The sequence below is a fragment of the Stenella coeruleoalba genome (assembly GCF_951394435.1).
Source record: "Stenella coeruleoalba genome assembly, chromosome: 5".
NCBI classification, from domain to species: Eukaryota; Metazoa; Chordata; class Mammalia; order Artiodactyla; family Delphinidae; genus Stenella; species Stenella coeruleoalba.
Window position 1 is genome coordinate 98,484,905 of NC_137150.1, and position 27,434 is coordinate 98,512,338.

Consider the following 27,434-nt stretch of genomic DNA (forward strand, 5'->3'; position numbering starts at 1 on the left):
AGTGGCCTCACAGTATTTATCCTATTAACCTAGAATACATTTTAAACATTTCCTAATATTTGAAAAAGAAAAAAAAATCTACGAAATTATTTTCCAAGACGAATATTATTTCAGTAATGGAATATTTATTTTCCAATGAAGTACTGTCTATAAATCTGAAGAACATATACACTCTTTATGCAGACTTCCATGAATGAAGCTTTCTGGCACATCGACTTACTACCACGAGATATAGGGTAACGTCTTTAGTTTTAATTTTTGAAGTTAGTTGTTGCGGGAAGACCCATCAGTCTCCGTTGATAACAAACGTGCCATAAAGAGGTGTTTGTTTTCGGTGCAAGCCTGCAGCTGCCACCCTGAATTATAGGATCCCTGCCTTAATGAGATAACTTTTCTGTTGTCTATGTTTTGCGATACCCACAGAGTATGCACAGCCACTTGTGGGAGGAATTGTTGGCACACTCCATCAGAGATCTACCTTTAAACCAGAGGAAGGCAAAGAAGCAGGCTATGCTGACCTAGACCCTTACAGCTCCCCTGTGCAGGAAGTCTATCATGCCTATGCTGAACCACTCCCGGTTACTGGGCCCGAGTACGCAACCCCAATTGTCGTGGATATGTCCGGGCACCCCACAGCTTCGGTTGGCCTGCCCTCAGCGTCCACTTTCAAAGCTGCAGGGAACCAACCTCCCCCTCTGGTGGGAACATACAACACTCTTCTCTCCAGGACTGACAGCTGCTCCTCAGCCCAGGCCCAGTATGATACGCCGAAAGGTGGGAAGCCGGCTCCAAGTGCCCCAGACGAGTTGGTATACCAAGTGCCACAGAGCGCACAGGGGGCATCAGGAGCAGGGAGGGCTGGCGAGTGTGGTGTTTCTAAAGAAACCCTTTGAAGGTGATGCTGCCTTTTACAAAGCATCATTTTAAAGCACATGGCCTTTTTAAAATTGTATTAGTGGTAGTAATATATAGAACGTATTACATATCTGTCACGGACGTGGTTGGGGGAAATGTGATGACCGAGGTACAGGAAACTACTAATCTTGCCATCTTGCTTTAAAAGTGTTACTGTAGCACAGTTACTGCTTGCCTATTAAATTTCAAATATCCTGTTTGTTACTACTGTAAAACACTATTTTATACAGAAAAAGCTCCCTACTATGCACTTCAAAGAAATTAAAAATCACTGAGAGTATTTATTACCAGTGCTGCAGTTACATTGATGAACTCGAGATGGCTCTGTAAGCCTTTCTGGCAATAACGCACGGTACTGTTATAAAATGTCTGATGGCTTGAAATTCTGCTCTTTGTGAAAGGTGGGTACTATCATGACTTCTTCCTCTTCTATTCCTATATTGCTTTCTGAATTTTTTTTAAAAATAGTGACATAATCCTTGTTTTGATTGCAGTCATATATACTTATCCATCTTTCCTTAGGAAGAGCTATAGCTGGGAAACTGACCTGTAGTGAGCAGTGATTTTTCACTTTCTGACACTCTAACGAGCTTTAACATTTCATAGTACATAACTTGGCCTCATCCCTGCTTGTTCCACCTGGGGCCCTTGGTGGCCAGCCCCGTTCTTGTGTTTATAAATGCTTGAGTTTTTTCAGTGGGTGATGCTTGCTTTATCAACCTCATTATTTCAGATCCCCTAATGTTTCCATGTGGAAACAGGAACAACTTTACAAATTAAAAATGCTGTAAAGGAGATTCTCCCGCCCCGAACTTTACTTGCAATGGAATTTTTCCTAGGAGAGTTGTGAAAAGTTGAGGGTTTCTAAAAGTGAACACTAAACAATACCCACTTATATTTATCACGGTGAAAGGCAAAATCATGACTCCTCGGGAGTCATATAAATTACCACCCCCCGCCGCCAAAAAAAGTAACCGAATTTGTCCTCTTTGGTTTTATGTATACAGGTTATTCTTTGAATCTCAAGGTAATTTGTTGTTTTTAGTCAAATAAAGAAATACTTGTTTTCCACAGTAAACTACTATAAGAAATGTAAACCCAGCATGTATTCTTCAGCTCTGTGTGATTATGCCATCTATGTGGTAGGGGGTGCAGTCCTTTATATTATACCTAAGGAACAAATGTTTCAGCATCCTAGCAAGGGAAAATTCCTGTCTTGTTTTTGGTACTTCTGGGCAACTTCTTTGTCACCATTTGCCCAGAACTAGTTTAAATGACTGAAATAGAAACCATGTGCAGTTTATTAGCGTTAGTGTAGAAACCATCTTTAAAAGTCTTTAGACTGGTAAGATGATATGGAAGCTGACCATGATTAAAATATAGAAACTTGGCATCCCCTCTTCTATCAATCAATATAAACCTTAGTTTGCAGACTTAATATTGAAATATACTTCCCCATCAGGTTCTAGTGGTTTCTTTCAGCCTGTGCCACCAGATGATGGCAGAATATGCTAAATTTGACTAACGATGTACAGTGTTCATTTTGCTTGCTTCCATGAGTCTATCAGTATTGTAAAACGTTGCTTCAAAACAGAACTGCCTATTTCTACGGCCTCCCTGCCTTCTAGTTGTATGATTTTCTTGGTCTTATTTTCAGTGGCTTTTCCTTTTTTCCAACAGACTTTTGAGGCATAATTTTATTCACTGAAAAACCAATACACATTTTGTTTCAAAATATTTGAAACAAAAAGCACAGATGTTGAACTTTTATTAAAACCTATGAATGTGTGAAGCACATGTATTAATGCAGTCATCCCCTTTCAGGTGGGAAGAGAGTAAACCAATTGCTTTATTTTTTTATTCGTCCTTAGTATACAAAAATATACTTTTTCTCAAATCATATGCCTGTTTGAAGCTTTAAGAGAAATGATTTCAGTAACTATTTCATTTTTCCAAAGATGCTTGCTATTTTTGTTTGTGTATACCTGATTGTTTTCCCATAGAACTTTTTTTTGAGAAGCAAATGTCTTCTTAAATAATGCATGTTTTAAGACTTGATTCATATATTGCCACTGTGCTGTTTTTGAACTACCAATAATTTTTATAAAATACTTAGTTTTTAACTACTATTATATATTTTACTTTCCAAATGAAGAGCTGAGCCTGATACAAAGGGTTGTACTGGTTTGTACTTTTTCTTTTAATTCGTATGTTTTCATATTAGAGTTTTGTTTTGGGTTGTTTTTTTTTTCTAATGTTACTATGTCTGCTATATATACAGCTTTGGAGACAATCAAGTAACAACTGAAAATGTGAAAGTAACCATTTTTTTACAAAATTCCCTTGGAATTTTTATTCTTTGCTTGAAACATGTAAAAGATTTAACTCACTGTGGCTTATTGGATTAAATTCTTTCCTGTTAATGCAGTTACAAAAGTAGAATCAGACAGTGGTGCAGGAAATGTGGCCCTTAAGGTTTCATAAAATTACACTGGCTTAGCTGTTACTTGATCTTGGGAACCGGCACAGTTAAAGGGAAGATATTGTGAATGCTGATTTATATTTTATTGAAAGCTGTAAATCTAAATAGATCCTATTGCGTATGCAGGGTCTAGCCCAGTTATTTAAGTTCACGTTTCACTGTTTGCACTTTGTATTGAACAATGGGTTTATTCGCTGTTGAAATGGTTCGAGCAGAGGATTTATTCGGTAACTGAAATTAGGATGTTACTTATACACTTGCCCTCCCCCCACACACCCCCCCCCCACCCTCGCACTGGAGGGAGCAGAAAATGAGCTCGTTTAAATATGAATGTGGCTGTAATTCTATGGAATGTGATAAAGCTTGAACTTCTTTCCCTGGGCTCCACATTGTTACCTGGAGAGCAAGAGGGTTACAGAAACACCATGTCAGATAATACAATTCGAAAGAATGAATAGATTAGGTGGGACAATAAAAGCTTTTCAGCCCCTCTTAAGAGAAATCAATGAAGCTCTGCTTATTAAAAAAAAAAAAAAAAAAATTACCTACTGGCTCTGCCTTTCAGTTCTGAACTTGAAGTCCCTAAACTGCAAAATCTAAGGAAGAGTTGGATACTTTTAGGTCAATTGTGGCACCAGTTCTCATTTAATCCAACTTGTGACTAGTTTCTTCTCATCTCCTCCTCTTCTTTTTTGGCACTGGGAAAGGTAGAAACAAAACATGTATTGAAATACGTATTGGAAATAAAAATGGCTTGAGTGTCAGTGATATTCTCCCAGAATGTACTTTTCTTACCTCGGCATGTACTGTAGTCACTCAGTATTTGTATATGTTGCTAGAATTTAGACTGTATAAATAGTGAGATTTTAATGTGTTCATGTGTTTTTAATAAATTGTATATATGTCTTGTTCAGGCTTTTTGTTTTTTGCCTAAATAAAACAACCTTGAGGTTTGTAACCTTTCTCATACCATGCAAAATGCCAGATCCCTCAATTTTAAGATCAGGTTTTTATGGCCAATATTATAGTACTTACAGTAACATTTGAAAATGCCACCATTGGGGGGGTTTTGGGGGTTTGGTTTTTTGTTGTTGTTGTTTTTATAAATTCATTTATTTATTTTTGGCTGCGTTAGGTCTTCGTTGCTGCGTGGGGGCTTTTCTCTAGTTGCAGTGAGCAGGGGCTAGCCTTGGATGCGGTGCGCGGGCTTCTAATTGCGGTGGCTTCTCTTGTTGCAGAGCACGGACTCTAGGCGCGTGGGCTTCAGTAGTTGTGGCGCGCAGGCTCAGTAGTTGTGGCACATGGGCCTAGTTGCTCCGCGTCTTGTGGGATCCTTCCCGGACCAGGGCTCGAACCCGTGTTGCCTGCATTGGCAGGCGGATTCTTACGCACTGCACCAGCAGGGAAGTGCCTACCGTTGGTTTTTGACATTGACTTTTTCTGTAGCCAGCACCATCCTTTCTGAAGCCCGAATTACTTTACATCAAACTCAGCTTCAGCAGCCCAGCTGCAGCCTATGGCTGTGTGGTATGAGGGAAAGATCACATTGAACAGCAGTGCCTTTTCCACCTCAAAGAAGTTATCAGAAAAATCAAACGAGACTGGTACGGTGCAAACATATGCTGGGATTAACAGAACAGAGTCCATATTTATTGCCTAGGTCTGGGTTAAATCAGCTACTAGTTTTGTCCCCCTTACACCACTTTCAAGTATGTCAGTCACTTATTTCTGTTTCTGATCTAATAGTATTTATACACTCTCTTTAGAGATGCAGGCTAGTTAGTGATAATTATCATTGTCTCCCAGTGATAATTATTGTTCAAAAGATGCCAGTTCTTTCCACTCCTACCTCTTCTGACAGCTCTTGATTCCAGCCTTATAACCTCCACTGTTCTCTTCACCCCTTGTCCCGCTCCCTCCCCATAGCCTTTGGTTATAGTCAGACATTAAAATGAAAAGGGAGACGACTAGCTCACCACTTTTGTCCAACTGGCTTGTTTGCATCCCACAACAGTCTTCTCTGGTGCACCCTAGGTGAGCTTTCCATTTGAAGATGCGATTTAATCATGTGGACAATTGGTTTTTCATGACAATGACATTTAAATCCAGAAAAAGCTTGACTCTTCTTAAAGGTTTACTCATTCATGTCTTTCCTAATTTACTTCCAATAAACTTTGAAATTTTAATGAATAAATTAAACCAGGCAAAAAATGTTTTAAGAATTTTTCTCCTTCTTGAGCTTGCCTAGTTCAGCTTCTTTGTATAACTTTATTTCTTTAAAATAATGCAGTCACCAGATTTTAGGAATTGCATTCTTTCTTTGGTTATTTACTTATCCAGAGTTTCATATTTATCCTATTTCTTTCGACTTAAAAAACATCTTCATTCTACCAAACTACTCATCATAATCATGGTTTAACTTAACTGTAGGAAAAAAATGCTTAATTAAGCCAGTATGATCGTAGGTTTCCCTAATCATCCATGCTTAGGGTCTGGTTTAAGATTCCAGCCAGGTTCCTCAGGTAGAACAGAAATGAACCAAACAATCATCCAGAGAGAGCTACAGAGGCCTGAGGTGGTTCCAGTATGCCACATTCAAGGCGCCGCTGCATGCCAGCTCCCCACCAATTTACAGGAGGCAGATAAACCTCTCAGAATGTCACGTTACATTCAAAATCTGCTGTGGTAAACTAAATCCCCTTACTTATTAGGAAGTCACATCCCTTCAGAAGTCTAAGATGAAGTAACTATAAAAAGATGCTTAAAAACACCTCAGAAAACTAGCTTATTTTTAAAACAATGCAATGAAAAATTCACTCTCCCTGATAGCTTAGCATGTCTTGGTTTCCATAAATTAAATATATTCACAAAAATTAAGCTGGTGGTTATGAAGCACCAGGCAGCAATAGACTTAATATAATTTCTTGACAAGTACATCCAACATATTTAAAAATAAACTAAAAATTGCAGTGTAAAAATAAAACTAATACTGTTCGCATCATCTTCGGAGTCTGTAGGGTCAATCTTGAGTCAAGTCGATTACAAAGTTTTTTTCTATAATGTCCTTCAAAAAGAGCTGCTCTGCAGTCACATTGTGATACGCATTCTAAAGAAGAAAAATAAAATAAAATCACCATCTATCCCAATCTCAAAATGTTAACAACAGCAGCAACGGAATATGCTGTATCTAAAAACCTTAATTAAAAACTCAAGTAACAAGTGGCATGGATTTTTAACTTATCTTTCTCATTTCTTTTTCATTGCTCATTCTTGTGCCAGAGCTTTCCCTAAAGCCCACTCTTTCCACTTAAACCATCACATAAGTAAGAGGCTCCCTCACGTCATCTTCTAGTCTACTGAATTATGGTATAAATCTAGAAATCAGAATTTGAAGGTGTTAAGCTCTAACCTGAATAATACCACTTTTTCAGCTTATATAGTATTTAGGGATGAAGATTTAAGGGGACTGGTTTCATGTCGTGGGGTATATCCATATACTTAACAGCAAATCATTCACAGTTCAATATTTAAAATGTACAGGTAACATTTTAATCCTATCACTGTGTCACTAATCTAAGTTATAATTAGGAAAATAGGAAATTCCTTCCCATTTAATCAATTAAAGTCAAAATCTTAAGGATCAAATCCACCACCATTAATCCCCATTCAAGAGAAGAATGATCTAGTATAAAGGTTTACAACTTTTCTGACCGTGAAGATTCTTTCATGAAGTTAAAATGTTATGGACCTTCTCATCGACTTAACTGAAAAACTACATGAAAATAATTTGTATGATTATGGCCATGCTTTTAGGTGAATTTGAAATATCTCAAACAGCAGGTTTCTATATATTCAAATAGTGCAAATATGATACAGTATCTAGGGTAAGGCTTGGTCCCTATATAGGTTTGATGAGTTTCTCCCAGGGGTTTGAGGCCAACAGATTGGGAGCTGTAGTAAGAACTCTGGACCTGAGTCCTAATTTCAGCACATGCTATCTCTGTAAACCCTTATCAAGCCGTCATCGCCTCAAAACCTGTTCCCTCAGTAAAATGACAGGGTGAAAAGGGAGAATGTAAGCTTTCCAACTCTAAAGATCAAAGATTATACCAAAGTGTGTGTGTGTGTGTGTGTGTGTGTGTGTGTGTGTGTGTACACACACACACACACTCACATATATATATATATTTTTTTACCTTATTCATCAAAGACATGGTGGCATTCCCAAAGTAGTGCAAAGGACTCTTGAGGTCAGAAAAGTTGTACTTAAAACCAGCAAGGTGAACTTCATGACATATGTGAAATGCCAACGTAATGGCAATAATTCCTGTTGTTGGGTGTTTGGGTTTCTGGAGGAGGAAATGAAAATTTAGGGAAAAAAATCCAAACAAGGTACCTGTTTCCAAAACATTTGGGTGACCTAATCTTATAAAATAGCATCTTCTGAACATTTAATCAGGACAGAAATACTTCAGTTAAATCCTTGTCATGCCCTAAGGTTCAAGCCCCAAAGTTAATATCCTAACTCTGAATATAAAGTGTTGCTTGGAATCTTAGAAAGTCTCTCAGGTCAAACTTAACTGCAGTACTAGTCCAGAAGACAGCTATCAAATGAAGCCTTTAAGGAAAAGGATGCTGCTGCCTTGTTTTTAAAAAACACACCGAAGTCAAGCAACTTGTAGAAAAAGCAAAGCCTGAGAATGTTAAACCCACGTATGAAACGTAAGGACAGCTTAATTCACTAATGGATAAGATCATGCTAAAAGGCTTCAAATAACTTAGCCTTAAAATGGTTCTGTTTTATAATGCTGATAATTTAGCTCTAGGGAAAGACAGCTTTAATCAAGTAACTTCAATAACAAATTGCCATGGTAATGATCTGACTAGAAAATAAAGATTCTAGACGTATATACAGATTAAAGTCACAATCTCAGTTTTGTTTTTAAATTGATTATAATTTTAACTAAATTTTAACTAAAAAGAAAGAAACCAAGCATCGTCTTCACATGTACATATATCCTGAAAAACACTATAATAGATGTTTGGCAGAAGGGTCTTGGCATTCAAAGTTTTCATTCTCGTTGGATGGCCTTCAGAGGCAAAACCAGGATATACCTTAAATTTACTAATACAAAAATTCAAGGAGATTTTCTTTTGATTAAATGTTTCTTACAGATCCCATGGAAATTACATATGATTAATTATGATTTTGAGAAAAAGAAAAAAATCAGAGCAGCACAATAAAATCAGATAAACTCCAGGATGCAAATTTGTCTGCAAGCCTAACAGCCTTTTTTTTTTTTAAGTCTTTTTTTTTTTAACATCTTTATTGGAGTATAATTGCTTTACAATGGTGTGTTAGTTTCTGCTGTATAACAAAGTGAATCAGCTATATGCATACATATATCCCCATATCTCCTCCCTCTTGCGTCTCCCTCCCACCTTCCCTATCCCACCACTGTAGGTCATCACAAAGCTTGGAGCTGATCTCCCTGTGCTATGCAGCTGCTTCCCACTAGCCATCCATTTTACATTTCACTCCCCTAGTAAGTTTCCGTTCCTACTCTCCAAGATGACAATTTCACACCTTTCTATCCAACAGCTCTACCCTTCTTCCTACTTTGTCAATTTAATCCTTATTTTTCTTAGAAAACAGAATCGATCAGACAAGAGCTACATCATCTTCACAATTCCAAATCTACCTTCGTCTTTAACCATATTTTCAGTGCTCACTCCTATGTGGATGAAGATGTCCCTGTTCCTACCTACGGCCAACCTCTCCACTCGTGCACTCCGTTTTATCACATTTCTTTTCTCAACAATTTCGCTTTCACAAGTATCCCTTTTCTCTCTTCATCATCAATATTTCCCTCTATTGAATCATGCCCTTCAGCACACAAACATATCATCTATCTTTCTTTAAAATAAAAAAAACCTTGAGCCTATATCTTCCAACCATTTCTCTGCTTTCTTTTCTAGCAAAACTCCATTAAAGATTTGCCTCCGCTCACTCGTGTCCCATGTTCTCTCTCTTTAACCCAGTTCAGTCAGGCTGTCTTTCTCTTTCTTACCCTTGTCCATATCAATATGACCTCCATGTTTACAGGACCGCATCTGACATAGCTGACCTCTCTGAAATACAGCTGTGTCCCTCCCTTGGCTTCTGGGACACTGTGTCCTACTAGAACTTCAGTCTACTTACAACTAGTTCTAGGATCATCTCTAAGTAAGACCAGGGTCTTCCTGTGCACCACCTAAAACAAAAATCAAGGAACAAATCTGATCTTACTTCACGTAGGAAAGTAAGAGCTGAAAAGTCACAAAATATACATTCAGAAGCTGTCCTTTCCCCTCAAAATTACTATGAAATAGGGTTTAAATTTAAACTATTTATGCTTTTTGACTTGGGAATTCCACTTCCAGATGTCCTTCCTACAGAAATCACACAAGTGTGCAGAAAATCTCTATAAGTACATGCATTTCTACATTACCTATAGAGGATAAAAGCTGGATATAAAACTAAAGGTCTGGGCTTCCCTGGTGGCGCAGTGGTTGAGAGTCCACCTGCCGATGCAGGGGACACGGGTTCGTGCCCCGGTCCGGGAAGATCCCACATGCCGCGGAGCGGCTAGGCCCGTGAGCCATGGCCGCTGAGCCTGCGTGTCCGGAGCCTGTGCTCCACAACAGTGAGAGGCCCGCGTACCACCAAAAAAAAAAAACCTAAAAACTAAAGGTCTGTAAATAGGGGAAGGGTTAATTAAATGGAGAGGGGAAATAGCAGAACAGTATCTATAGTATAATCACAATTATACTGAACAAACAAAAAGTGCTTGTGTTTGTAAATGAATAGACAAGAGTCTATGCAAACAATAAATGCTAGAGAGGGTGTGGAGAAAAGGGAACCCTCTTGCACTGTTGGTGGGAATGTAAATTGATACAGCCACTACGGAGAACAGTAGGGAGGTTCCTTAAAAATTAAAAATAGAACTACCATATGCCCCAGCAATCCCACTCCTGGGCATACACCTGGAGAAAACCATAATTCAAAAAAATACATGTACCCCAGTGTTCACTGCAGCATTATTTACAATAGCCAGGACATGGAAGCAACCTAAATGTCCATCAACAGAGGAACAGATAAAGAAGATGTGGTACATATATACAGTGGAATATTACTCATCCATAAAAAGGAATGAACTAGTGCTATTTGCAGAAACATGGATGGACCTAGAGACTGTCATACAGAGGAAAGTTAAGTCAGAAAGAGAAAAACAAATATCGTATAATACAGCTTATATGTGGAATCTAGAAAAATGGTACAGATGAACTTACTCCCAAAGCAGAAATAGAGACACAGATGTAGAGAACAAACATGGATACCAAGAGGGGAAGGGGGGATGGGATGAACTGGGACATTGGGATTGACATATATAATTACTATGTATAAAATAGATAACTAATGAGAACCTATTGTATAGCACAGGGGACTCTACTCAGTGCTCTGTGGTGACCTAAATGGGAAGGAAATCAAAAAAAGAGGGGATATAGGTATAACTGATTCACTTTGCTGTACAGCAGAAACTAACACATTGTAAAGCAACTATACTCCAATAAAAATTAACTTTAAAAAAACCAGTGCTTGTGTTTGTAAATGCATAGACAAGAGTCTAGAAGGATATAAAAGGCAATAAAGCTTGGGAGATAATCTGAGTTATGGAGAGAAGAGAAAAGGATGATTTCCTTTTTTAAAAAACACTCCTTTGTAAAAGCTGTTTGATTTTAAGCATGTAATATTTTAGAATTTATCATGCTGAAGAAAAGATACAAAATACGTGTTTATTTCTTTGGATTTTACCCAATTACAAAAGAGAAAGCCTCATTTCAGCTGAGATATCACATTACACAGTTACTCAAGCTTCAAGTGAAAAACATAGCCTGCCACTGTATGGGTCTAAAGACTATTTTTTCCCTAGGGAATGCAGACAAACAGGGCTGCAAGAGTCAGAGTCAATGAGATTCCTTATAATTAAAAAGAATTAAGGACTTCCCTGGTGGCGCAGTGGTTAAGAATCCACCTGCCAATGCAGGGAACACGGGTTCGAGCCCTGGTTCAGGAAGATCCTACATGCCGTGGAGCAACTAAGCCTGTGCGCCACAACTACTGAGCCCACAAGCCACAACTACTGAAGCCCACGCACCTAGAGCCTGTGTTCCGCAACAAAGAGGAGCCACCACAATGAGAAGCCCGCGCACCCCAAGGAGGGGTAGCCCCTGCTTGCCGCAACTAGAGAAAGCAAGTGGGCAGCAACAAAGACCCAACACAGCCAAAAATAATTAATTAATTAATTAATGGCAGAACCCCCCCCCCACTTAAGGTTCTTTTCCTTGCAACATGAAAAACATAAAGCTAAAATCCAAAGATAATGTGATTTCACTAACCCAGGCGTGAGTGAAGCCACCTCACGAGTTGTGGTTCTCATCCAGTTTCCAAGAGCCCCAAGGACCCTCTGTCCCACCCCTGTGAGGTCTTTAGTTTGAAACTGCAAAGGAAAATACATACCTGATTTTTGGGAAACACTTTTGGGAAATGAAGCAGTTCATAAGCTGCTGTTCTGATAATGAAAGGATCTAATATTCTGATTTGATACGGTTTATAGATCAGATTTAATGCTGGTTTCTTCCAAAAACCATTAGTGTTCTGAAATAAAGTAAGAAAACAGAAAATACAACTTGTTGTTGTCTCTTTTTTTTTAATGAAAAAAAAATGAAGGTAATTGGAAGCCAGATCAATTTTGCCAACTTACTATTTTGCCACCTGTCAACAATTCCCACAGCCACTTTAAATCAAGCGGCTTAAAAGCAGTGAGAATCACCGTAGTATTAGGATCATTGTGATTGGGATCTGAAAAAACAGATTCTGGATAAAAAAGTCGGAAGGTAGTCCTTCTCCCAACTTCCTCTTCATGTCCTAAAATAGGACCATTATTCATTCTGTGGGTAGTAAAACACACAAGATATGTAGACCAAGTGCAGTACGGGTCACGTCCATCACAGTTCTCAGAGCTTTCAGAGATGGACAAACATTGTCAGCCGTGTAGCCAGGGCTCTAAAGCCACACGGCAATCCGTCAATCTTTCACACGTAACAGCCAAGGAAATAACTCCCTTTCGTGAAACAGCTGTTTGATCAAAGGCAGAAACATTCATTTGTGTTTGAAAATTAACTGTGGGGACCTGATAATTCATTCTTACCTCCAGAAAAATTGAAGACAAAATGAAACAAATGGGAACATAAAACCACAGAATACTCAAGCTAAAAGAGACGTGGCAGGACATCCAGACAAAACCCCTTGTGTTTGCAGATGAGGGCCCCAATGTACATAGAGAGAAAGTTACTTGCCCAGGGTTACACAATCATGTAGCAGGTGGACGTGTGTCTCAGTGACTGACAGGCAAGAGTCACAGTTAAGGTGATTTGAAAACCCACCAAAATTGTTGTGCTCTGAAATAAAGTAACAACATAAAATTGCTATATTTATACCCAAGCACAACCAAATGAATGACTATCTCTGGTGTGAACCAAAGAACCACAAAGGATCCAGTGTTGGGTTTGTGGATACTCAAAGCCAAGGTTAGACATATACTATTTATGCACACACCATGAAGGTGTGCTATGAAAAGGAATGCACTGTTCCCAAAACACTGTCCCCTAGGAGATAAATACTGTTTGACCCTTTGCCACTGACTGTGATATAAGGCAGCCTTAGTAACACCTGAAATGACTTTCATAATGTCTTTAATGGCATTTTCCCACAAGGGCCTGGTGTGGTTCTAGGTGACCAGATTTTAGACAATTATAAAGAAATTTGTGAGTGCTTCAACATTGTTTTGTGGATAAATTTTCACAGCTTCCTCAAAGTGAATAATCCACAGAAAATAAGGTGACCACGTTATGCAGAAACCCTCAGCTTGTAACCCAGCAAAATGCCCAAGCACTGCCAGGTCATCCTAATGCATTGCCCAGCGCGAAGCTTTCCCACTCTACAGAAGACTATTCATAGCCATTCCCAACACACACAAACTTTATGCCGGATGATGACCTGACTTCACCCTTTCAATGAGAAAACAACTCAAAATGTCCGCATTTCCCCACCATTATATCTACGGGACTTGGTAGCTGTAACCACAATCCCAGCTTTCCCTTCCACTGCAGAGATAACCACACTGGTGTTTGGACCCCATCCCCTCTCTTGTTACCACACCAACCTCCTTATTCATTTCCATCAGTTTACTAATATGCTTTAGAATCTATCTTTATAAAAGGAAACAAAATAGAAAATCTCCTTTGAGTCCACAATCATCTCCAGCGACTATCTCATTTCTCAACTCCACAGTGAAATTTCTCTAAAGAGTTGCTTCTACTGGTTTCTCCACTTTCTCACCTGTCATTCTCTCCTCAAACCACCCCACTTGGGCTTCTCCCCCGCACCGTGCCTCCAAGTCTTCTGTCAAGAGTAACAGTGAGCTTCAGCTTGCCAGTCCAATGGTGAACTCTGTCCTTATCTTACATGACCTCTCACCAGCCTTTGTCATGCTTGAAACCTCCCTCTGTCTTAAAACACTGTGCTCTCTTGGCTTTTGTGATCACCTTCTCCTGTCTTTCTTCCTACCTCACTGGTAGATCCTCTCCAACTCTTTAACTCCTTTTTCTTTGCTCAACCTTTAAGTTTTGACTACTTCAAAGCTCAGTCCTGGGCCCTCTTCTCTGTCTCTCCCTGGGAAATCTCACGCAGTCCATGGTTTAAGTACAACTTACAGGCTGTTCGCAATGAAGATTTTAACCTGTTTATCTAACTGCCTACTTTGACTTACCCACTGCAAATCTAGTAAGCATATCAAACCTGGTATGTTCAAACAATAATCTTGATTCTCCTCTAAACCTGTTCCTACCCTAGTCCTCCCCAATTCAATGAATGGTACCACTATCCAGCCAATCTCTTAAGCTGAAAACCTAGGAGGAGGTATCCTGCATTCCTTTATTCCCATCTCTGCTCACATCTAATGCATCAGAACATCCTGATAACTTTACCTCTAAAACATGCCTCAGTCTAGCCCCTTATCTCCTTCCACACCATGACAATCCTGTTGCAAGCCACCATTCTCTACCCAAATGCAGCAACCTAACTGGCCTCTTTGTTTCCACAGCTTGTCCTTCCTGTTTCATTGTCCATGCCATCACCAGGGTATTTTAAAGACATAACCAGATAGAGTTGCTCTCTCGCTTAACAATTTTCAAAAGTTTTCTGTTAACATAAAACGCAAGCTCTAATTGTAGTTTACAAAGTCCTACACAGCCTGCTCCTTACCTACCTCTTCGGCTGCCAATTGCACCACCTCCCCAGCCTGCTGCCCTCCAACCTCACTGGTTTTCTTGCTGCTGCTCTTAAACCTAGCATCATACCCTCCTGGAGACCTGCAGTAAACATCCTCTCTGTCTGTATTCCCTAGTCTTCATACGGCCGGTACTGTGTGGTCTTAGGTCCAGTTGAGATGTCTCCCCTTCAAAACAGTCATCAATTCAAAAACAGCCACTCAGTCATTCTCTATCACACATGTTTTAATTGTTTGCATGGCATTTATTACTACATTTCTTTAATTACTGTTTTCTTCCCCTCATTAGAATGTAAGCTCCACGGGGAGCAAGAATATTATTCTTTTTCACTGCTATATCCCCCTAGAACTGTGCCTGGCATATTAAGGGGATTTCATAAATATTTGCTAAATAAATGACCTGAAATCTAGGCCTACTCCAGCCAACAACTCGAGTAATGTGTAATGTACTTAGACATACTACAGCGACTCTACTTCCTTTTAAAACACAGCGGTATTAAAGCAGGAAACTATACTCTTTTGAAACAATTCCAGGTTAGCAAGTAGAAGATATATTTACCTTATTATTACATCATAGGAGTCAATTTTTTCTCCTAACGTCTTATTCTTCAAAACTCCACCATTACCAACCACCACACATTTTTTACATGGTACACTGTTGGGCAAATGACAAGAGAGAGATTGAGCCATCTTTTACAAAACTGGGTGATTCCAAGAACCCATTCATACTTTGAGGAACCCAATACAAGATTTCACTTGTTGCACAAGTAGAAAAAGAACCAGTTGTAACTTACAGGTCTAGGGATATATTAGAAAGATATAAGATTCAAGAAATAACATTCCATAGGAAGTATATCATCATTAGCAACTATTAATGCATATCAGTTCATATACATCCCCTCATTTGATTCTCATAACCACCCACTGAGATGAGTAAGCCTGATATTCCAATTTTACAAATGAAGAAAGAGATTCAAAAAACTGTTAGGTGACATTTCAAAGTCATACTCCAAAGAGGTAAAATTAGGATTGGACTACAAAAATACCCCTCAATATAGGATTCTGCATGTTAATATTGATACAAGTGTGTTTCGTATTAGATGTGTATGTATTTTCCATCAGCATTACCCATTCCCCTGAGATTCCAGCTCTGGGTTACTGCTGCGTCTTATAAGTTTGGAGACAGACAGAATAGAATCTGGTTGGCAAAGTGCAGCTTCCTTGTACCTGCCCGTGCTCATTTCAATTCCCCAAACGGGTACTGGTTCTTGAAGCTTAACCAATACAAATGAAAAGTTTACTGTGTGTTCCTGGCAAAGAGCTTTAAAGTAGGACATGAAGTGGGACTTCCCATTGCTGGCCAGAATCAGCCTAGGCCAGTGGATTATCTACTGTTCAGCTCTCATCCAACGTGGCCTGGCCCTCAACATAATAAAAGCCATATATGACAAACCCACAGCAAACATCCTTCTCAAGGGTGAAAAACTGAAAGCATTTCCTCTAAGACCAGGATCAAGACAAGGATGTCCACTCTCACCACTTTTATTCAACATAGTTTTGGAAGTCCTAGCCACAGCAATCAGAGAAGAAAAAGAGATAAAAGGAATCTAAATTGGAAAGAAGAAGTAAAACTGTCCCTGTTTGCAGATGACATGATACTATACATAGAAAATCCTAAAGACGCTACCAGAAAACTACTAGAGCCCATCAATAAATTTGGTAAAGTTGCAGCACATAAAATTACCACACAGAAATCTCTTGCATTCCTATACAGTAACAATGAAAGATCCAAAAGAGAAATTAAGGAAACAATCCCATTTACCATTGCAAAAGAAAAGAATATAATACCTAGGAATAAACCTACCTAAGGAGGCAAAAAACCTGTATGTGCTCAGAAAACTATAAGACACTGATGAAAGAAATCAAAGATGACACAAACAGATGGAGGGATATACCATGTTCTCGGACTGGAAGAATCAATAATGTGAAAATGACTATACGACCCAAAGCAATCTACAGATTCAATGCAATCCCTATCAAATTATCAATAGCATTTTCCACAGAATTAGAACAAAAAATTTTACAATTTGTATGAAAACACAAAAGACCCCAAATAGCCAGAGCAATCTTGAGAAAGAAAAACGGAGCTGGAGGTATCAGGCTCCCTGACTTCAAACTATACTACGAAGTTACAGTAATCAAAACAGTATGGTACTGGCACAAGAAAAGAAATGTAGGTCAGTGGAACAGGATAGAAAGTCCAGAGATAAACCCATGCACCTATGGTCACCTAATCTATGACAAAGCAGGCAACGATATACAATGGAGAAAAGACAGGCTCTTCAATAAGTGGTGCTGGGAAAACTGGACAGCTACATGTGAAACAATGAAATCAGAACATTCTGTAACACCATACACAAAAATAAACTCAAAATGGATTAAAGACCTAAGTGTAAGACCAGATACTGTAAAACTCTTAAGAGGAAAACAGGCAGAACATTCTCTGACACAAATCGCAGGAAGACCTTTTTTTGATCCACCTCCTAGAGTAATGAAAATAAAAACAAAAATAAACAAATGGGACGTAATTAAACTTCAAAGCTTTTGCACAGCAAAGGAAACCGTAAACAAGTAAACAAAACAAAAAGACAACCCACAGAATGGGAGAAAATATTTGCAAATGAAGCGACCCGACAAGGGATTAATCTCCAAAATAAACAGCTCATGCATCTCAATATCAAAAAAACAAACAACCCAATCAAATGAGCAGAAGATCTAAATAGACATTTCTCCAAAGAAGACATGCAGATGGCCAAGAGGCACGTGAAAAGATGCTCAACGTTGCTAATTATTAGAGAAATGCCAGTCAAAACTACCATGAGGTATCACCTCACACCGGTCAGAAGGGCCATCACCAAAACATCTACAAACAATAAATGCTGGAGAGGGTGTGGAGGAAAGGAAAGCCTCCTACACTGTTGGTGGGAATGTGAATTGGTGCAGCCACTATGGAGAACAGTATGGACGTTCCTTAAAAAACTAAAAACAGAGCTACCATATGATCCAGCAATCCCACTCCTGGGCATATATCCGGAGAAAATCAAAATTCAAAAAGATGCATGTACCCCAGTGTTAACTGCAGCACTATTTACAATAGCCAGGACATGGAAGCAACCATCAATGGAGGAATGGATAAAGACGACGTGCTACACACACACACACACACACACACACACACAAAATGGAATATTACTCAGCCATAGAAAAGAATGAAATGATGCCATTTGCAGCAACATGATGGACCTAGAGATTGTCATACTGAGTAAAGTAAGTCAGACAGAGAAAGACAAAGATATCATATGATATCACTTATATGTGGAATCTAAAAAAGTGGTACAAATGAACCTATTTATAACACAGAAAACGAGTCACAGCTGTAGAAAACAAACTTATGGTTACCAAGGGGGAGAGGGACAGGGAAGGGATAAATTGGGAGATGGGGATTGACATATACATACTACTACATATAAAATAGATAACTAATAAGAACCTACTGTACAGCACAGGGAACTCTACTCAATACTCTGCAATGACCTATATGGGAAAAGAATCTAAAAAAGAGTAGATATATGTCTATATATGACTGATTCACTTTGCTGTACACCTGAAACTAACACAACATTATAAATCAACTATACTCCAATAAAAATTAATTTTTAAAAAATGGCCTAGCCCATCCAACTCCAAGCTCTCACCACCACTCGGCCAGGCCTGGAGAAATGACAGAACAGATCATGTCCTTCTCCTCTCGGGGAGAAAACTACAGAGGAGAAGGCTGTTGAGATTGTCCTTGCAGGGCCCTCATGACATGGAAGTATGAGGAAAAAACTGTTTCTCTAAGAACCATGAAATCAGCAGACCAGATGAACTCCAGACCGTAAGGCTCTTAGGAAATTAATCAGTAGCAAAATTGCACAAATGCTGTAGAATATTTAAACGTAGAGAACACAGCAACACAGGAACTACTGAAAGGAGCCACGAGTTGGTCCTGTCAGGTTAAGGAGAGACAAGATACACATTCCTACACATGTAAATTTCCCTTTTTTATTTAGAATTTGTTTAGTTCATCTATTTGCTTGATGTTTTAAACTTTTTTTTTTTTTTTTTTTTTTTGCGGTACGCGGGCCTCTCACTATTGTGGCCTCTCCCGTTGCGGAGCACAGGCTCCGGACGCGCAGGCTCAGGGGCCGTGGCTCACGGGCCCAGCCGCTCCGCGGCATGTGGGATCCTCCCGGACCGGGGCACGAACCCGTATCCCCTGCATCGGCAGGCGGACTCTCAACCACTGCACCACCAGGGAAGCCCCACACCTTAAACTTTTTAAAAACACTTTTTTAATGTTTTGAGACTTTCAGCTCCCAAATATTAAAAAGTCATGCATAATCAGTGTCTACTTTGTTACAAAAACAAGAAGATCCAGGGTTTCACAGATGGTACTGATGGGGGCCGGGGGGCAACCATCCAACAGGCCCTCCTTGAGTCTGTACCCCCAGGCCTCCTATGATGGACATGTCACAATGTGTTCTAGAGAAGTTTCTTTCCTAAATCTGCTTGTCTTTAACTACGAAAGGAACTCTAGGTGCTCTTATATACAAGTTTGACATAAATCCCAATTCCAGGAAGCTACTCTGTCCACGGTGCTCTGCAGCCGGTGGCACGGAGAAGATGGGGGTGCTGGTCAACTTCAAAACGCTTTTCTCCCTGGGTCTGCGGCCATCCTCCTGAGCAGACCTAGCCCATGAGAGCTGTACAGCAGGGAGCAATTCCCACACACACAGCTTGTGTGGTTCCTCCTTCCATGACCTCACAGCCAGTTTAATGCAAAATCAGAGGCTGAACCTCCAGATGCTGCCCCGTCTCCCTGCTAGGACGCTAAGTGAGGCTGGGCACCAGGGAGGGAGTGGCTAGGAATGGACAGGATGGAAATAACAGCTCTGTTCCTGGGAGGTCCCCTGTGTGGAGGTGAAGGAGGAATATCTATAATTTATGGCATGTAGACTAACCCTCTCCCTTCAAAGAAGGCTGGAGGCCACTCCCCTCCCAGCAACCATCCTGGACTGGGGTCCCCAGCCTGAACCAGGCTTGCCTGACTCCAATACCACCGAACATGCCGGGGCGGGGCCAGGAGCACAGGCCACCACTGTGTGTCCCCAGAGTTCTTATCTTGGAACCTCAACAAAGGACTCCTGCCCCACAGGCCTAATCTCTGCAGTTGACCCCAGAAAGAGGGAACTCAGCTCAGTCCCAGACACAGCCAGTGGCATAAACACTCAGCCAGAAGTTTCCCTCAGTGTTATCTGTATCGGGCGGGATTACAGTTGATAATCAAGCCCCAGATCACATGTGGCCGAAAGGTCATCGCAATACAAGAAAGAAGGTACCGTCTGTCATACTCAGGTCACATCCTTGGTCCCCTCTCAGACTCAAGGTCCTGAACCTCCTCTCACAAACCCTAACAAGCCTTCCAGCCAAAAGAAAAGGGGGAGTTAAGGGTGCAAGCAGATCTGTTTCACAGGAGCCCCAAGGATTGGTTACAGAGAGAGGGTCATTCCTTCTACTCAGCCTCCGCCCACTTGGGAGAAATGAAAAGAAATCACGTGGACACTGCCTCACCCAAGAGAACTCCAGTTCCAAAGACGCTTTACAGTTCCACGGTCACCGCATTTTTAAAATTTCCCTTTCTGTTTTTTTCTCTGTCAGCTTTGTAGCGGGCAGGTGGAAAGGGGAGGGCCCTTCACCACAGAAAAAGTGTGCCGATGTCTTTAAAAGGAAATCTCGTCAATGAAATTTTACTTTTCCTCTTGGCAAGGATATTGCAAAGATCCACACATTTTTCTGAATATCATACATGACACCAGAAACTCCTCAAGGGGTGTGCCTAAGACTACTCTTAGGCAATCACATCTTCTCTGCAGCTGGTATTCACAGTGCCCCCGTGATGCTGGAAAATGTGAAATGGAACAGATCCACGGTCTGAACCACATACCTTGTAGTTCACTGCTTCCCTCCCTCCACAGCAGGTACCCCCATATTACCAAAGGAGCGATTCATCCTCTCCTTGGCTTCATCCACCTGGCCTGGGCTCCTGGCTTCCCGTTTCCTTAGTGTGAATCAATAACTTCCAGTGTCCTTTGGGTGACTGTGTAACTTCAAGATATTTAATGAACACAACTTTCATTCACAATCAGCTGCAGTGAATTGTGAATCCCTAATGGGCAAGAATATTACATTTCTGCATCCTCCAATCTAAAACTTCCTGATTCACAGGTTGTGCATTTTAGAAACTGATTTGGTTGTCACCTTAAGTGTAACTTTGTAGCTGGAGAAACAGGTAGCCGTTCTTCCTTCCTCCACTCTGGAAACAGGTAGGGAAATCCATGTGCCTCAAATTGCTCACCCAGAAAACAAGATCATTCCAGAGTGCCTGAACCTGTTAATGGAAAATCTGGAAAGCTGCTGAAATAGTGATGGCAAGAGGTTACACTTCCCCTAGGTGAAAGCCATGTTTCTCGTCAAGTCAGGCAGATCCAGAAGAGTTACTAGCCTGTGCAGAGTGAAACATCAACACCATCAATACAGAGAAAGTAAACGTGAACTGCCCACTTCCAGTGATCTGTGATCTGTCTTCTTTTCTAAATACTGTATGACTCCTTTCAGCAGCATAGCGTATACATTAAAACGTACCACTCCATCTTCAATGTAGCAATCTCTGGCAGATCCCACTGGTCATATTCCCAACACCCATTACCCCTTGTACCTTTGCTGGCAGAGCCCTGCTTTCACAAGCCTAACAGTGGTGAGTATATTCCTGTGCCAATGGTTGGTTTAGATGTGGTCACGTGAACCATCCCTGGGCAGTAAGATATTAGGGAAGTCTGTTAAATGCCCTGGAAAAGATTTTACCCCCAGGAAGAGAATGGCTTGAGCAGAACACTGATTTTATCTACCCATCCTTTCTGCTTGGATACTGACATGCGATAACAAGGTTAGGGCGGCTGTAGTCATCTTGCACCTAAGAGGGAAAGCCAGAGAGAGAGCCGCGAGGAAGCTGCCCTGACATTCCTGAGCCACTAATTCAATCCCATAACTGGAGCCAATCCATACAGATGTGCAGGTGGTACCCAGTACGTCGGCACTCCCGCGGTTTGTGCAATCCAGTCTGTGCAGCCATACGTGGCCTGCCCTGTGAGCTAGATCCACAAACCCGATTCTATACATCTGAATCCACACATCTATGTGATATGGGAGATAATAACTGCCACTTAGTTCAAATCGCGCTTAGTTAGCAATAGTGCTCCTTGCAGCCCAGAGATCCTAAAACCCTGTGCATTGGAGTGGGGTGGAGATCTCACTGCTAGCTGTGGCTCCCCTACTCAGCACCTCTGGGAGCCTGGCCTCGTGACCTAACCTCTTGGATCTCAGCATGCCCTTTTACGAAGTAAGGGAATCACTGAGGTCTCAAATGTTGTTAACCTATGTCGCACAGAGCCATCTGTCGGTTCCTCCGGCATGTGTACCATGGTTTCTGTATCTCTCTCCATCCAACGTCTGACCACAGCAGTTGCTACAGAACACGTATGTGTTCCTCTCTGCCACAAATGACTACTTTGTTGATGCAGAATCACAACCTCCCCTCACCCTCAAGTCCTCCTTCTGGCTGAAAATGCTGCCATGTAAAGAAACTGCAAAGCAGGAGGATGGCCAGAGCAGTGATGCAGACACTGATATCCCTTATAGAGCTTGGGCTCTTTTTAATAAATACACTGCTGACGTCTTAAGTTGTCAAAGACCATGCTCCCACCCTGGCTGGCTGCCGATGTAACCTGTCTCTGCCACTGCTGACATAATGGATTCTGCCTGGGTGAGCAACGAGGCAGCCTTCGCAAATCCCCATCCACTTAGCAAGCAACTGACTTAACACAGGTGCTTCCGTTAAGGAAGATATTTATGCTTAGTTACTCTATAACCACCTCTGCAGGACTCAAGCACTCTTCACAGAATCTGGTGTGCTTGCGGAACGCGATGGCGATGGCTGCGGGAGGAGAGCTGGTTCCTGTATTTTAAGCGAGAGCAGAGATTTTGTGACCCAGGATTTCGCTGCTCCGGCTGTGGGAGGATGTGCTCCCACTGAGGAGAAAGCAGCAGTCTCCAGGACCAGGGTGCAAGCTGGTGCTACAGAGCTCCACACACAGCCAGGAAGGGTCAGGCTCTCACAACATGGGCACAGTGTAGGTATTCTTTGTGATGCAATTCCCTTAAAATATCCTCGATCACTAGTGAAGTTTATAAAAAAGCATGGCCACAGTTGTGTGAGCTGTGCTTTGGAGATTAACAAGGAACCGAGTCCTGAGAAATCAAGAGCGACAGCGTAGGGAAACGATGGCAAGAGAACTAGAGGTGTGTCACTCCAAACCGTTTGTTCTAGGTGTGGCATCATGGTGCCCTCTGAACAAAGTGGCTAGAAAGGAATCTAGAGGGTACCTCAACCATCCCCCCTCCTTTATGAAAGCGTTTTTTGAAATTGAAATATAATTCACTCACCCTAAAATTCATCCATTTAAATAATAAAATTCAGCAGGTTTTAGCATATTCGCAAAGCTGCGCCACAACCACCATTATCCAATCCAGAACGTTTTCATCACCCGACGACGACACCCCACAGCCAGGGGCAGTCACTCTCCATTTCCACCCCCATCCCAACCCCTGTCTGTGGCACAACTAATCCACTTTCTATCTCTATAGATTTATCTATCCTGGCCATTTCATATAAACGGAGTCATACAATATGTAATCTGTGACTGACTGCTTTCACTGAGCAAAATGTTTTCAAGGGCTTCCCTGGTGGCGCGGTGGTTGAGAGTCCGCCTGCCGATGCAGGGGATACGGGTTCGTGCCCCGGTCCGGGAAGATCCCACATGCCGCAGAGCGGCTGGGCCCGTGAGCCATGGCCGCTGAGCCTGCGCGTCCGGACCCTGTGCTCCGCAATGGGAGAGGCCACCACAGTGAGAGGCCCACATACCGCAAAAAAAAAAAAAAAAAATGTTTTCAAGATTCACTCATGCCCCAGCAGGAATCAGTACTGCGTTGCTTTGTATGGCTGAATTACATTCCATTGTACGGGTATGCATTTAATTTATACATTGAGCAGTTGCTGGACATTTGGTTGTTTCCACTCTGGGGCTATTATGAATGATGCTGCTATGAACATCCGTGCACAAGTTTCACGTGGTCATATGTTTTCGTTTTTTTTTTGCGGTACACGGGCCTCTTACTGTTGTGGCCTCTCCCGTTGCAGAGCACAGGCTCCAGACGCGCAGGCTCAGCGGGCATGGCTCACGGGCCCAGCCGCTCCGCGGCATGTGGGATCTTCCCGGACTGGGGCACAAACCCGTGTCCCCTGCATTGGCAGGCGGACTCTCAACCACTGCGCCACCAGGGAAGCCCATGTTTTCAATTTAAGCTTTCTATTTTGAAATAATTCTAGATTCATGGGAAGTTGCAAAAATAGTACTGAGAAGTCCTGTGTAACCTTCACCCAGTTTCTTCCAGTGATTACACTGACTTAATTTATTAACTTAACTTTATTAACTAGTAAAGCTGACATTGGTATAATGTGCATATCCAGATCCACCTCCTCTTTTGCAAAACCAAGGTTCAGAAACTCCGAAACTTGCCCAAGGTCCCAGAGCAGTTACGCCTGACCTGCTGACTCTAGCAACTTTTCACCAGTACCGCCCCTCTATTTCAGATGGCCCATGCCCACCACCTGCCCTCCCCTCTCCCCGACAAAAGAATAAAAACAAACTTTTCTAAGCTATCCTTTTCTACCCTTAGCATCGCTCCCCTGCTGCCGAAGTTCTGGTCAGACGGCTAGTTTGAGCGTTCCCATAAACGGAGGAACATGGAAAAGAAAACACGAAAAGATTAATCATTGTTTTTAAATGGTTTGTCTTTTTGGAACTAGCTAGAGGTGGTGGTTGCACAATACTGTGAATGTACTAAGTGCCACTGAATTGTTCTCTTTCAAACGGTTCATTTTATGTTGTGTGAATTTCACCCTAACAAGAAAAAAAATGATTTGTCAACATTTCTTTGAGACTTTTTCTTTTTCCCATACTTAGGATCCTCTGGCTTAGTACTGAAGAAATTTCCTTTTCTCAACTCTCATCCTGATGATCATACACAGTAAATATGCCAGTTGGCCTTCTCTGTAATTTGCCAGTATCTATTCAGAGAAGATTCTATCCAGATCATTTATCTTTAAGAGGCAAAAAAAACCCCCACAAAAAACAGACGAAAAACCCTATTTAATGTACATCTGTTTTGGTGAATTTACACATGTACCCTGGAGATGTTTTAGTTTAGCCCTGTAAAAGTATTAAAAATGGTTTGAGGTTAAGGATAAAGGCAGAAGCCACATTACCTAATGGAGGTGGGTGGGCGATTTATAGCCCTGGAAATCCTAAAGAATATACCCAAAAGAATTCACAGTTCCGGAATTCTCTTCCCCTTACCTCTTCAGATGACACTCAGTCTAAGACATTTAATTGTGGAGTCTTCTGTCTTTGCGCTGCTGGTTAAATGCAAAGGGAGTAACTGGAGAAGAGTGGAAGTCTGGAGACCTCTTAACCTCTATGGACCTCAGTCCTCTCATCTTTAAAATGAGGGGATTGGACTAACAATCTCCATCCTTCCTGCCTCTGACGCTCTCTGTGACTTTACTGTGCTTTTGGGTCTGGCCCTCAGTCCACACAACTGAGCAGGAACAGGTGAGGTGAGGTAACTGGGATTCTTTAGGGAACAGTGTAGCAGCCTCAATATTCACCCCATCCCAACCTGCTGTACCATTGGTCAGGAGAGAAACTCAGAAAGAATATAAAAGAAAAAGCCCAAGATTAACCCTCTATTAAAACTACATACCAAAATGATAAATAACATAATAAAATACAATGGAGTACGTAAATGGCCTATCATGTGTTCTCATCTTTTCACAGGGAAAATTGAGAACTCCTATCACAAAATTAGGGCGAAAGGCAACTTTCTATAATGAAAAAACTTTTTCTAACAGATGTGATTACAAGAAGGGAGGCAAATTATTACGATTATTACTAAGTGACCAAAAACTTTGAAAAAGAACAGATTTGGGGGGGGGGGCAGGATAGAGGGAAGAGGGGAGGTAGAGCAAAGCAGCAGCATGGAATTCTTAAAATTCCTGGGCTCTGCCACACAGAGTTACGGCCAGACACGCACACTCCTGTTCCCTTCCCTCTTTATCTCTGGCCCAAGTTCTTCATGGTAGTGACTGTAGAAAAAGGCTCTCCCTGCCTCACTGAGTTACTTTACTCACATTACCTACAAAGGTGGCATAAAGAAGACCTCCTAAGAAACCCCGCTTCAAAACGATCTGCAACCCCAATACGTTTCCACAGCTTTCATCTTCAAGAGAGAAACCACAGTTGGCTGCTTCTAGCACCAAGCTAGGTTGGTATAGTGTTACGTAACTGACTTTAGAATCTTGAATATTTCCAGGCACAGAAACAGGAAATGGTGGACAACACTGGCAAAGACTGCTACTTGCCCCTCAATAGCTATGTTTCATTTGTCTCTTAAAATAGGACTCTCTCTCTCCCTCTCTCTCTCTCTCTCTCTCTCTCTCTCTCTCTCTCTAAGGTGGGTGCACAGCCACATGGAATAGAGGCTACATTTTCCAGTCCACCTTCCAGAAAGGCCTTGTGATTATACCCCTAGCCAATGGGATATAATTGGTGGTTGCTAGAAAATTTTTAACAATCAGTCCTCTTTGGGAGAGAGGGGAGTGATGGGGAAGCCCTAGTTTGCAGTGTTTGCCAATTTCCATGGTATAAATATATTCCCACCACGGCTAATTTCAAGCTTCTACCTGGATGGCACTGAACACGGACTTGGGAAGAGCGGCAGCTCTCACAATTTGGTACCAACAGGCTCCAGCACATCACTGGCTGTAATAAAGTGTTATATGTAATTTCTGGGAAATATCCTTAAAGAAGGAGGCAAGTCTTAATGGCTGGGGGCATGCCCTTCCCCCTTCATCCTCCCTGCTGGCCAGGATGTACATATGCCTGGTGAAGTCCAGCCATCAGATTGGACCATAAGGAATAATAACACTCACAATAGAGAAGCCTTGGTCTCTGATGATTAACAGCTGCTAAGCTGGCCTGAGATTGCTTAACCGCAGGCTTCATTTACATGACAATTGTAAGAAAGAGGAAAAGTTGTATCTTGCAAATGCAACCGATATTTGGAGTTTTCCCATTCACAGTAAAATCTATCCCAACCAAGGGCATCATGCATACTAAATGAGATAAGTAAAGGATTCAGATTTGAAACAACAAAAGAATGTCTGAACCTTTGTGGGAGGGACAAAGAGAACAGCCAAAGGGGGAAGGGACTTGAAAAGGAGGTTCTCACCTCTCTCCACCTGAGCCCCTCCTCTCTGACCTACAGACCCCTACAGAGAGTGAGCAAGCCTCGGCCAGAAAGGCTTCCTCCCGGTACGCGAAGGCCACAGCTCTCGGATCCACAGTGAGGGCTCAGGGAGGACTCCCCGA

At 41.5% G+C, this 27,434-nt stretch overlaps 2 protein-coding genes across 12 annotated transcripts in view; one reads left to right on the forward strand and one right to left on the reverse strand.

Annotated features, from left to right (window-relative positions):
• The window catches only part of DCBLD2 (discoidin, CUB and LCCL domain containing 2), a 92,224-nt gene extending 85,721 nt beyond the window's left edge, over positions 1-6,503 (forward strand). For all 3 annotated transcript variants that reach the window (XM_079922727.1, XM_079922726.1, XM_079922728.1), the window contains one exon: positions 424-6,503. In XM_079922727.1, the coding sequence (XP_079778853.1) occupies positions 424-893 (470 nt within the window). In that variant the 3' untranslated portion in view covers positions 894-6,503. The remainder of the gene's footprint in view (positions 1-423) is intronic.
• The window catches only part of ST3GAL6 (ST3 beta-galactoside alpha-2,3-sialyltransferase 6), a 77,311-nt gene continuing 56,243 nt past the window's right edge, over positions 6,367-27,434 (reverse strand). For 8 of the 9 annotated variants that reach the window (XM_079922734.1, XM_079922730.1, XM_079922736.1 and 5 more), the window contains 5 exons: positions 15,347-15,442; positions 12,202-12,388; positions 11,958-12,095; positions 7,594-7,746; positions 6,367-6,503 (listed from right to left, as the gene is read on the reverse strand). In XM_079922734.1, the coding sequence (XP_079778860.1) occupies positions 6,417-6,503; positions 7,594-7,746; positions 11,958-12,095; positions 12,202-12,388; positions 15,347-15,442 (661 nt within the window). In that variant the 3' untranslated portion in view covers positions 6,367-6,416. Of the gene's footprint in view, positions 6,504-7,593; positions 7,747-11,957; positions 12,096-12,201; positions 12,389-12,796; positions 12,899-15,346; positions 15,443-27,434 lie in introns of those variants that run through there. The other variant, XM_079922737.1, reaches the window with a different exon arrangement.